At 49.4% G+C, this 12,336-nt stretch overlaps 1 protein-coding gene across 2 annotated transcripts in view; it reads right to left on the bottom strand.

The window, feature by feature from the left end:
- Positions 1–11,914, bottom strand: part of Znf185 (zinc finger protein 185 with LIM domain) — a 42,884-nt gene extending 30,970 nt beyond the window's left edge. For both annotated transcript variants that reach the window (XM_021153491.1, XM_021153489.1), the window contains exons 1-6: positions 11,742–11,914; positions 2,126–2,203; positions 1,846–1,969; positions 1,447–1,512; positions 667–705; positions 504–581 (exon numbers count right to left, since the gene is read on the bottom strand). In XM_021153491.1, the coding sequence (XP_021009150.1) occupies positions 504–581; positions 667–705; positions 1,447–1,512; positions 1,846–1,969; positions 2,126–2,159 (341 nt within the window). In that variant the 5' untranslated portion in view covers positions 2,160–2,203; positions 11,742–11,914. The remainder of the gene's footprint in view (positions 1–503; positions 582–666; positions 706–1,446; positions 1,513–1,845; positions 1,970–2,125; positions 2,204–11,741) is intronic.
- Positions 11,915–12,336: the final 422 nt, after the last annotated feature.

Raw genomic sequence — 12,336 nt, 5'->3', positions numbered from 1 at the left:
CTAGAAGAGCAAGTCATTTCCATCTGCCCAACCACAGGTCCCCTCTTGCCTCTAGGTTTACCAACATAGCCCAAGAGAGACAGGACATGGGCCAGGCATTCTGAATAGGGCAGACCCAACTGGGTAGAAAAGAGCCCACTGGGCTCTCTTCCATATCTTCTCCAATAGTGCCCCAGTTTTGACTGGTATCAAGGTGTTTGGGTAACATGATGCCTTGCATACTGGAAAGGTGAACTAAGCACATGGCTCAGTGCCCTCAGCAAGTACAAGGTGCTTGCTGTGAGACCAAGGGGACAAGGGGTAAGTAAAATGAAGATATGTGGGCACAATCCACATCTCTGTCCAGAGTCCCTCTCCCTGGATGAGGATCTCCCTCTCCCAGCCTCTATCCCTGAGAATAAGCCAGACAGGACATTCCCTTACTGCTTTGCTAGCCCTTTTTCAGACTTGGCTCTGGACAAGGCTCTCCCAACCTTCCTATTGACCATCTAGCCAGGATGTACCTTCTTGGAGCTCCGTTGGTCTTAGAGGGGCGATGCTGGGAGTGAGAAGAGCTATCTATTGTTCGGGTGAACACTCCCCTACAAGAGACACCAGAAGGTATTGAGAAGTCTGTGTGTGGCTCTAGTGGCATGAGGATGCAGGTAGGGTCTAGAAGTCACTTACCGGATTATATAACCAGCTGGAGCCCTTGTGTTTGGAGACCTGCCAAGAGAAAAGGAGACATCAAGGGAATCGTGGCCTCACTATGGATTTCAGACCACTTATTCCATCCTATTTCCAACTACAACAGCTGATCTCCTAATACAGTGACCAGGTGCGCACTCTGCTCCACCTATCTCTCCTTTAGTCTCTTCCAGGAACACTGCCATGTCTGACTCCTCCACAGCCATGCTCAGCATAGCCTAACCTACAGCAGGTACAAGGCCAGGCTTGCTTTATGGCTGGACATTTTCTGCAGAGTCTGTTCTCTCCTGGATCAGACTGAAAGTCCTTTGATCAGAGCCCAGGCTGACCCAAACCTGGGGATGTTCTGATGGAAGGTAAATCCCTATGGCCTTCCCTTTCTACTCCTCTAGAATATTTCCTCCTCTGGCCCTTGAAGCACTCACTCCCAAGTGGCAATGGAAGTATGAAAGCAGACGGCAAGATGAAAGGACTCAGCCAAGAGTTGTTCTATTCAGCATGAGTGCTCTGGGCAGGTCTAATAGTACCACTGAACTCTACCATTTACTCCTATAAACCTGTTCTTAGCATATTCTTGGAGATGGCCAAGTTCCAGAAACACTAAAAGGAAAGTTCAAAGAACATTACAAATGACTCATTAAAGGTCCTCCATGCCCTTCTCAATTCATGCTCCCTCTGTGCTCCCTCTGTGAGATGTACACTTCTTTGCAGAAGAGTTCCTGGGGTCCACTTAAGAGTCAGCTAAGTAACACCTCTTACCTGGCATTTGATTCGTCTCTGACTGATGAGAAGGATGTGGTTCGGTTGTGACTTGAGAGTGGCTCTCTGCAGAAAGACAGGCCCTGAAGATAGTGGCTCCCATGCTCCTCACCACTTCTTACTCCTGCGGCTCTATCACAAAGTTAGCCTTACGTGTACCACCATTGCACCTCACCTTCCCCTTTCCTGACCCACTTTACACATGCCTCTCAGCACATAGGATTGCAATATTTGTGGCTGTGTACAGCTTTTCAAGTTTTAATGTCACCTGGCTGGCCAGTGGACACACAGCCTGACTGAGCTCTAAATGGTGAGATGTCCTCAGCATCCCTAGGAAGGGCTGGGTCACATGCCCTCACTATTGCAGCTTTCCCCTCTGGCTTTCTGTCCTGGACTTACATGGTATGGTCCTCAGAGTCGTCATGCTTGGTGATCCAGCTCTGGTCACCCTTTAGTGTAGTCCGTACTTTCATCTGTCTTAGGATATTATTGCGCTCCTCTTCACCAGATGGTACAGTTTTCCCTGGCAGAGGCAAGGCTAAGAGCCTTAAACAGGGAACCACAGCCCCTAGACCCAGGGCTCTTGCCAGCCCACCCACTATGAGGTCATCCACTAGCTGCACGGGCTGCATAGGGGTTTGCCTGGGATAATTCAGGCAGACATGGTACCCAGGCTCACCTTTCCCAATACTTCCTAAGGAAGAAATGCTCATGATGTTTATCTGTCAGCTCTGTAATTAGTGGATTCAGTGAGCTCCTGGGAACAAAGACAAACACAAATCTGTCAATACATGAATCATAATGGCTTGTGGGTCACCATTAGAGTTTCGATGTGGTTTGTCCCCTAAAAGCTCTTGTGTTGGAAGCTTGGTCCCAATATGGCAGTATTAAGAGGGGACACTTAAGAAATGAAATTTGGGGGAATGGGAAAATGACTCAGTCAGAGCTGGCCATCGTAACACACCCTTATGCTCTAGCACTGGGAAGGCAAAGACACGAGGATCCCTGAGGCTTGCTGGCCAGCCAGTCTAGAAGACCCTATCTCATAAAACAAGGCAAACAGTGATAGAGACACCTGATACTGACCTCTGACTTTGACGTGTGCATATGAACATGTATACACATATGCATCCATACTTAGCCCCTTCACCCACACATCCACACCCATTCCCATCCCCACTCCCTCACACAAAATAAGGTTGGATTAGATAATTGGGAGAGCTTCTATATGATGGAATTAATGTCTTGAGAGAAACTGGTTGGTTCTCATCAGTGTTTGTTATCAAAAGGCAAGTCTGGCCCAGCTCTGGTTTCTCCCTGGCTTTCCATCTCACAAACTCAGGTTCTCCTGCCCACAGCTGTAATGCCACCAGCCATGAGATCCTTTACCTGAATCAAGGCAATGCTACCCCCTATGGCCTTGAGTCTCTAGAAGTAAATAAATATATTTTCTCTAGCCTAGCACCCAGCCTCACATATGACATCATAATAAAAGAGAAATGAACCTGGAGCACACTAAGATCATGCAGGTTTCCTTTCAGGTATCAGGGGTGACAAGAATTGGTGGAATTCCAAATGTATGAGAGAGGTCAAGGACTAAGCACACATTCCACCGTGGGTGCTACACCTACCTGTATAGCCATGGCTGCTCACCTGGAGAATATGAAAACATGTGGGTAGTCAAGAACTGACTGTTCTAGTCAGTTATTAAGGGTGGACCACAGCGAGTTCTAATGGAAAGACTCTGGGGAAGGGAGCTGGTAGTAATAAGGAAGTTCCAACAGTGTCTTGGAGAGTGGTATGGCACTGAGCCAGACAGTAGGATTGAAGGAAGCACATTTCAGGCACACCACCTTTGAGGGCAGGCAGATGATTTGGAGGTAGGGCAAGGGTTCAGGGAACCAACAGTTTTAGGACTCAACCATCTTTCTTGCACTAGCTGTCATGTTTTGGGCAAATCAGTTAATCTCTCTGGGTTGCCTCAGTTTTATCACCTGTAAGATGAAAGTGAAATTATCTACATTTCTGGACTGCTGTAAAGTCAGGAATATCATTGGCAGCTGGGCATAAGCCAAGCCATAGTGACTTTAAATCTGTTTGCTGGGGGAAAGTCAGCTGGTGTTCTCCAATCAGTACAGGACAAAGTGGATATTTGCAGCCCTATGAGGCTCCTCATCCTGTTTCCTCACAGGGACCAAATGCTAAGGAGTGGCCTCAGCATCAGATGAGGAGACTGGTCAGAGTCAACAGGTTCCAGGTTCGTTATAATCTGTTCGCCAGGCTGAGAGGCCCAAAGCTGAGGAGGAGGAAAGGACTAGACTGTGGGTTTGGATATTTTGGATATATTAATAACCAAACTGGCTCCTTTGGACATAAAGAGAGTCTGGGAGGTTCAGAGGTGTGAACAGGACAAAAAGCAAGGCCCTGGCAGTGATAAGGCAGAAAGACCTTTCTCCCTGGGTCTGCCACCCCCTTGGGTCCCTCCAGGGCTACGCTTTGACCAGTTCAGTAATGGTGCCAACTGGCAGGACCTGGATATGTTTTTGTGGAAATCGGGGACACACTAAAAGAGTAAGGGAAGGAGGCCAAGACCAAACTAAATTAGCCACATCAGCAAGAGCCTGCTCTCCCATAAACTGTACCAAGTGAGCAGTCCAGGCAGGCTGAACCTTCTACATGCCAGGAATGGAACCTCATTATGGCACTGAAGCTGCCACATCAGTGTTCAGTTGCTCTTATGGTTGCATAAACTCAATTGTCTGCATCCTAGCAGACATGTGTAGTGACCACATGAGCCTGAGTGCATGATACAGTCAGTGTCTGTATGCAGACCACTAAAGCCTGAGCCTTCAGTCCTAGGTCTTTTCATGCTATTACATATGAAAACCTTGGACAGTCCCTCTCCTCTTGCATGAAAGCGAATGCGCCGCCCATTGGTCCCTCAAATTGTACTAGGCCATTTTTTATTTTTGCTATCTTAACTTATTTTCTGTAAGGTACCTCAAGGACATACTCCTTTCCAAGACCCCAGGGACTGTGGCCACTGGTTTCCACAGAGGAACTGGGCAAGCAGGTGACGTTCATCCCCATTATAGCAGCTGCATCCATGCTAGGCCTTGTATTAAACCCAGAACTTGTGAGTTTTCCCCTTGATAGATCCAATAGCCATGTTGTCTATCTAGAAGTTTCCTAATACAGGCAAAGGAGCAAGGATATGTGCCAGAAAGAACTGGGGCTGGTGCTTCTGTGTCACCAGCTTCCCCTCAGATCTGACGACATTTCAGAAATCCAATGCTCTTTCCAATAACAGTAAACGTGGAAAGGGCCTAGGGATGTAGTGCGGTTGGATCAGTACTTGCTGAGCACCCACAAGGCCCTGGGTTCCATTCTCACCACCACATAACTAGGTCTATGGTACATTCCTGCATTCTTAGCACAGAGGAGGTGGAGGCAGTAGGATCAGAAGTACAGGGTCATCCTTGGCTACACAAGCAAGTTCAAGTCAGCCTGGGTTATTTCAGATTCTCTATTGAGAAACAACAAAGAAAAAGATCACTGCTGAAATAGAATGAAGACTAGGGCAGCTCACTGGAAGAGCCAGGTCAAGATACCCCAAATTTGCTCCCAGTCTTAGAAACTGAAATTGGTGCTAGATGTCAATAGAAATTAACTGGGAGTGAGAAAGAAGCAAAGCCTTTAACATTATTTTGTTTTCGTTCGTCCATTCATTCATTCTCCCAGGCTGGCATCCATCCATCCATCCATCTATCCATCCATCCATTCATTTTCCCAGGCTGGCCTTAACTCACTATGTAGCCAAGTGTGATGGTTAACTTTTGTCCATTTGTCTACATTGCCCAAGTGCTGGGAATATTTATGTACACCACTATATTTGCTTTATGCCGTGCTGTGGACTAAATCCAGAGCTTCGTGGTAGGCAAACACTCCACCAACTGAGAAAAATCAGTGATTATTTTAGTGTGGTGTGACAATGAGAGGCTGCCTAAGGTATAGGTGATGGGGTTTGTTTCCATGTTGGTGTGCTAGGCACTGGTCTGAGTACAAGGAAGAGTGGAAGAGGGAGCTTGGCAGTGGTGGCGCACGCCTTTAATCCCAGCACTCGGGAGGCAGAGGCAGGCAGATTTCTGAGTTCCGGGCCAGCCTGGTCTACAGAGTGAGTTCCAGGACAGCCAGGGATACACAGAGAAACCCTGTCTTGAAAAACAAACAAACAAACAAAAAAGTAAGAGGTAGAGGTAGGAGGGAGAAGAGCTTCACTGCCAAAGATAAACTGTGATACTTTATGCAGAGGAGAGCAGAGGAAGCCCAACTCCACCTCTCCAAGCATGCAGACCTTTTGCAGGGATCAATCTCTGGCTTTGCCAGGCAGGGGCCCTGAGAGCAGCCTCAAAGATGGATGAAGGCTGCAGTTAATGCTAATCTCTTGGATGGGCACTGCTTGAGATCAGGGGCAGCCTCAGAGATTCCATTGGTCTGTGGGAAGAGCATCCTCATACTTGCTCACTTACCCTGAGCAAACCCTCCTCCCCACACAGCACCTTGGTCCCTTACCACCATGTATGGGTGCAGGACCAAACTTGAAAAAAAAAAATCAAAATCTGCAAGGGAAACAGGCCCCTGATTCTATAGCTGTCCTGCAAGAGCTTAGTTTGAGCTCCAAAACTCTGAGAATCCAAGCTTCCTGAGCTCCAGCGTCCAGTCAGATTAGGTAGCTCCTTGGCCAGAGTACTTCAACTCCTCCCTTCTTGCCCAATCCAACCTATGCCAAGCCCTTATATCTGGTTTTTTCCTGTGGGGAAAGCAGAGGCTTTAGAGCAGCTTCTCTGCTCATCAATGGAGCCCAAGAAGAGCTTGCTGCTTTGTATGTGATGGAAAGCCAGCACAGTAGTGAAAATCTCGGCTGTGGCTGTCTCCCTCTAGAGGCTTCATAAGGAAGTGCAAGGATGAGCAGGTATACTTGACCTGAAGTGGAGTGAGTATGAGGGGCCAAGAAATGCTAAAATTCAGGAACCACAACCTCAACACCCCCACTCATATTCAGCATACTTAGCTGTACTAGTCCAATCCCTTCTCAAGGAATGCACTTGGCCCACAAACTGGACCAAGGCTGACCTAAACTACCACTCACGCTGCCAACTTGATTCTCTTTCCAGGCCAAAAAGACTGGAATGATGAAATGTTCCATTTGTGAAACAGGTTCCCTGTGGCCAGGTTTTGTAACCCTGGGCATTCGGATTCTCACTGTCCTGCACTGGAGTGTCAGCAGCAGTCAGCAGATGGATTGCTTTCCAACCGTAAGGAGCTAGCAGAGACACTACTATCGCTGGTCCAGGAGGTACTACGAACTACTTGCAAGTGATTTAGAGACCTTAGACAGCGCTGACTCTGCCAGAGCAAAGGCTGAGCAGCAGCTGGCTCTAGTCTGAGCTCCTGAGTCTGGTGCTCAGTGTACAGGTCCCAGGAATTGAGGGCTGGGCCTCTCTGGCAGGAGTGTGTGGCCTGTCTGCAATGCTCTACTCCCTGGGGCTCCCGCCGGCAAGCCAACAAGGCAGCAGGAAGGAGGTATACTACGTGGAAAAAAAGAGTTGGAAGAGACTTGGGTTGCAGAGGGAAAATGTAATATGGAAAAAAAGCAAGCATGGTGGGAGGGGGTGGTATTTGTAAATGTGCTTTACAGGTAAATGACTTCTGCATGAAAGTCTGGAATTTCACCTCCCACCATCCCATCCCCAAACCCCAGATTCTAGACTTCTTGGCGTCTGTGCTAGTGGAATCCTGGGAGGAAGATGTCTGAGGCAGCCCAGGTCCTTTTCAATGGGGTAGGGAGCTGCAACACCAAGGGGGAAGGGGTCCTCTTAGCTATCTTCCATTTCTAAGATCCTAGAATCCCCTGACTCTCATGTATTCATTTTCTGGTTCTCAGAGGGATGTATTCAAAAATGCTTGAAGATGCTGAGAGACTTCAGGGGTACCTTGGCCTACAGGACCACTAAGGGCAGCTGGGAAGAGCTCTTAGAGATATGCCCTGAGATATGTGATGAGGGCAGCCTGCTGAGGGTAGTGGAAAGCATCTTGCTCCCAACAAGACCTTGGCTCCAATTTCCCATATGAGCTATTTACATTTTTACTCTTGTTGTTACCTCTGCAGCTATCCCACAAGAAAGGGCACTGAGGAACTCCTATGCCTTCCTCCACAGTCCTAGGCACCTCTCTTGTATCTCTACATCACAACGGTTATTTCTGCAAACTGAAATCTAAAGTCTCAAGCCAGCCCTACTCTCTCAGAGATGCTATATCCATCTACAGATGGACATGTCATGAGGTCAAAGGGGCTGGGAATCCTGGAACGAACCTTCCTCCATCCTTCATGTGTATCCCAAGTCCTCACAACTGCCACCTGTTTGACCTTTGCCAGAGCACACGTGATGACAGGAACTCAGCCCCACTTGCTTCTAACTTTGGTCAAATTGCTTTTGTCCATCTTAAAAGTGATCCTCTACTGAGGATGAAAAAATTAACTACCCACCAGCTTTTCTAGCACCAAAAAATGTTTCTCTTTACAGCCTTCTCCCCATCAATCCCTCTATACTCTCTTGTATTTCCCTGTCCATCTCAAGCCCAAAGCCCCCTTCACTCCACCCTTGCTTCTACAATTACCCCCATTTTGGGATAAAAATATGGAAGCCAGGAGAGAAGAATGCATTTGCCCAAGGTCACATTTTCTTTTCTGTAACAAGCTCCCATAGAAAGCTAACAGTCAGGCTGGGTGCTGGGGAGATAGACAAGAATCAGAGGAAAACAGACAGGCCCCGAGGCCCTGCCAGAGTGCTGCATTTCCCAAGGAGGTGCTCTTGGACCAGGTCCTAAACTATGAAAGAATGAGTAGGAGCTGAGTGTGCGCATGGTCAGAAATGGTGAAACAAGGTCTGCTTTTAGGGTTTTGTGGGTTTTTTCTCTTTATAGGTTAAACCAGGCAATGCCTGATGTCAGCATTTTCAACAGGGATCCCCATTCGTGTGACTGGAATCCTGGGGCCTCCTCTCTCCATAGCAACCTTCTGCCACATCAAGCTCTCTGGGAAAGTGACTTAGTCATCAGAAAGCGGTGTTCTGAGCCAACCACCACAGGGATCAGCCCAAGGGGGCTGAACCTCATGCCTGATGTGTGCCCACAGATGGAACCAAAGACAGGGACCACCAACAACCACCACCAGTAGCTAGGGTTTGCTCACTACTGGCCCTAGGGGTCAAGTCTTCTCTGAATCTTGGGTGTGTCTCCAGAGCTCCACAGCCTCCCCAGGCCACCAGCAGTAACTTCAAGGGCAGCTGTGCAAGAAGAGGGGCTACAATGTAGGCATTAGCAAGTAGGTAAAAAAAAAACTGCTCTATGTACTCCTCAAATTCCCAGCTTCTCTTCAAAACATGAAGTGAGCACTGCCCACAGAAAAAGACCAGACAGTGTTTCTGAGAGCAGTCTTTTAGTTTCTTCAGCAGATAAATTCCCCAGGGACATCTGCTTAAGCTGCAGATTGCTTCCACCCTCCTCACCTCTGAGTTTCAGTTTGCACATAAGCCCTGGAGAACAACATGCACAGGGCCTCTGGGTCTTTCGTTTTCCAGCTTCTTTTCTACCCAGGCCCCCTCCCTCTTTCCTGCCCACACCCTCTTACTTTGGTCATTCTAGCAGGGACAGTGAGCTGAAAAGACCTGCCAAATGTTTTCACGTGGATCCACAAGAGAAGGTAAAGGGCCTCCATTCTGTGTCTCAGTTACTCTTTGGGAAAAATGAACTGACACCAGCTATGCCAATGGAGAACCAGCTGATAGCAGGACCAGGGCCGTGTGCTAAGGGGACTGACAGCAGAACAGGGGGAGGAACTATCCAACAGTTTGTCCATAGCAGGGTGTGTGGTCAGTGAAGATAGTATCTTTCCAGCACCATGGGTAAGAGAAAGGCCCAGAGGCCACACTGAGTTCAGAGCCCAGCTAAGTAACCATCCACTTGGACAGGCCTGAGCATACCACCCAACCTCTTATGGTTTTGATTTCCCACCTTGTATTCAAGCAGCTTGATACAAGGACAGTGTTTAACCTAGGATGGTAATTTCCTCCTCATTGGCCATGGGAGCAAGAGGTGAAGTGGGGCCTAGTTTGGGAGAAAGAAGCCAGACAAGTTGTCTGCACCCAGGCCAAGTACCCACCATGGGTGCCCAAAGTCTGTAGTGTAATACGAGAAGTTTCTCCAAGCACCACACCCCAGACCCCCATCAATGATCCTGTTCCATGTCACTATAGGGCTGGCAATGAAGGGGGCCTCAGGGTTTAGCAAGCAGAAAGAAAATTTATGTTATGTGTGACCCAGCACAATATAGGGCATGGCTTGAGGCAACATCTAAACTAAAGGGATAAATCACATATGGAGGCTTCAATGAGAAAGGAGACGGGCAGGCTTCCGGCTTCCATCAAACAGGATTCTGCATCAAAGCCAAAATTGGGGGTGTTTTCTTGGCACACAACTGAACACAGTTCAGGGAACAGGTACCAATGCCCACCTGAACCAGGTCCCGAGTGCTAGGAAACCAGAGTTCCTGCCCTATCAGGTCTTAGAAGGCCTAAAGCAGTTTGAGGAAGGACTTTGCTACATTCTCTAGTTGTTCCTGGGACCACTACTCTCACCACTAAGTTGGGAGGGTTTTGTCCTCTTACCATCCAGATGGCAGCTCTTTCTGGAGTAGCCTATCTCTAGAGACTTCTTGGTAAAATGAAGGGCTGATTTTTCTCCTATCCCTCTTGACCTGCTCAACTTTCAAAGGTTCCCTCCTCCAGGGAGCCTTCCTAATCTTTCCATCTTGGGTTGCATCCGTGATCCAGGCTATTAACACTTTTCACCTTCAAAGCTGCAGCACCCTCTGTTGTCATGAGCCATGTTTGTCACTGACTCATGAGTGCCCAGAGGAGGAAAAGGAACAGATTTTGAGCATGTGTTGTGTACTTAGCTTTGACCTAGGCACCTTCTATCAGTTCTGCTCCACTGAGTGCACAGCCTTGGTCAGCACTGATAATTAATGGGATGGTTTTGTTCCTTCCAATCTTGTAGGTGAGTGGGCTGAGGGCGGTGAACAGTACATTCAGCCAAAGCCCTCCAGTAAGTTGTACCTGTACCCTGGAGATCTGTTGGCACCCAAGCTGGCACTGTTTGTGCAGAAGAGCCAGTTGAGGCCATGAGAACTTCATAAGCCTCCTACTGCAGCTCTCCGATTCAGAGCCCCTCACCACTATTCAGGTTTATCAGCCTGTGGAAACCTGCTTCCTGCCCCAGTCTAAGCACCATGACTAGAAATCCAAAGAACTATGAGAGCAAGACAATACCAAGAGCAGGTGTCACCACCTGCCTTAATGTCAAGAGTCAGTACCAATGGCTTGTGGAGAACACAACTCCCAACATACTTTATAGACTCCACAGCCTTGGAGGGGAAGGTGGGCCTGGTAGGCTTCTCCTTTTACTCAGTGGAGCTTCCAGGTGCCACAGTACAGAAGGAAGTGGCAGAGCCGACAGGAGGATCTGCGTTTTCAACCTTTCTCAGAGGCCAAGCTATCACTAAGCAGTTGCAAAGAGGATGAGGCTATTGGCTCTCCCCTGCCCTCGCACAAACAATCCAGTTACAGAGACTGTGCACAGCAGATCCCGCTGATAACACCACAGTGACACTTGATTCGGCGCCTTCTGTCTGAGTATGAGCAGCTCCCTTCCCAGCCCTGAGGTCGCCCAGTGCCCAGTACATGTCTATCACAAACCACCATTAAGTCCCTTTGCTCTGGGCTCCAGGCCAGTGAGGGGATTCTTGAGTAAGCTTGCCTCTGTACCTCAGTTTCCTCATCTATAAAATGGGCACATTTTACTAAGGATGTGGGATTCTGTGATGCTTGTAACACACCAACTCTAGGCTCACCCTGCCCCATCCCCGCTGGCAGTCTACTAACAATCGGTCTCATGCACAAATGAGTAGGTCAGAGGGACTAGACCAGCCAGAGAGCCACCTGCTTTTGTTGGACACTCTGAGGAACGTTGCCTGTCTCTTCACTCGCGGTGAAAAGCAGAAACCGAGGGTACTGCCTCCCTGACGGGATTCCGAAGAGACATGCTTGGAGCGAGTATGAAAACTGGGTAGGGAAACTGAGGCCCTGGCTTGTGTCCAGGAGGACACGAACTGGGTGTTCCTTGTTGCCTCCCGGTGGTCGAGCCACTTCTTTAGGACGGCGACTCAACAACCCTACCTGGTACAGGTGCCCGGCTTGTGTGACGGGCAGAGGGTCGGACAGGCGTGGTGCGCGGGCTCCCTCGGGTGGGCAGCACTGGACCCAGCCGGGCCGGGCGCGGGAAGCGGGGCGCAATGAGAAGCGCGCGGGGCAACGAAGAGGCACGGACTGGGCTCTGCCCGCCCGAGAACAAACAGGTTTTCTCCGGCTGCCGGGAGCCTCGCCCCTCGCCCCTCCCCTCGGCCGGCCCCCTTCCTCTGCCCTCTCCTGGGGTAGGTAGATGCGCCTGGCACATTCCGCACATTCTCCAGCCGGTGTCCTCGGTCCTCCCACCCCTTCCCTGCTCCGCCCAATGGAGCTGCTGGAGAAATCAAGGCTGGGGCTCCCCTCACCCAGCTCAGAGCGAGCTCCAAAAAGTTTTGCCGCTATGGAAAACTTCCAGGCTAATTCCTCTGGGCTCCCAGCCCTGGGGCCAGGAGGACTCCACCACATGAAGGGCCCTCGCGGACTAGTGGCGTCCCTGCCTGCGCCCGGCGAGATCTGGCCAGGCTCTGGGCCAACGACTTCCACAGATGCTGGCGGGTCAGTTCTGTCGAGAACTACTGTGCCTAGA

This window comes from Mus caroli, chromosome X (genome assembly GCF_900094665.2).
Source record: "Mus caroli chromosome X, CAROLI_EIJ_v1.1, whole genome shotgun sequence".
Classification (NCBI taxonomy): Eukaryota; Metazoa; Chordata; class Mammalia; order Rodentia; family Muridae; genus Mus; species Mus caroli.
This window is presented reverse-complemented; position numbering and strand designations above follow the sequence as displayed.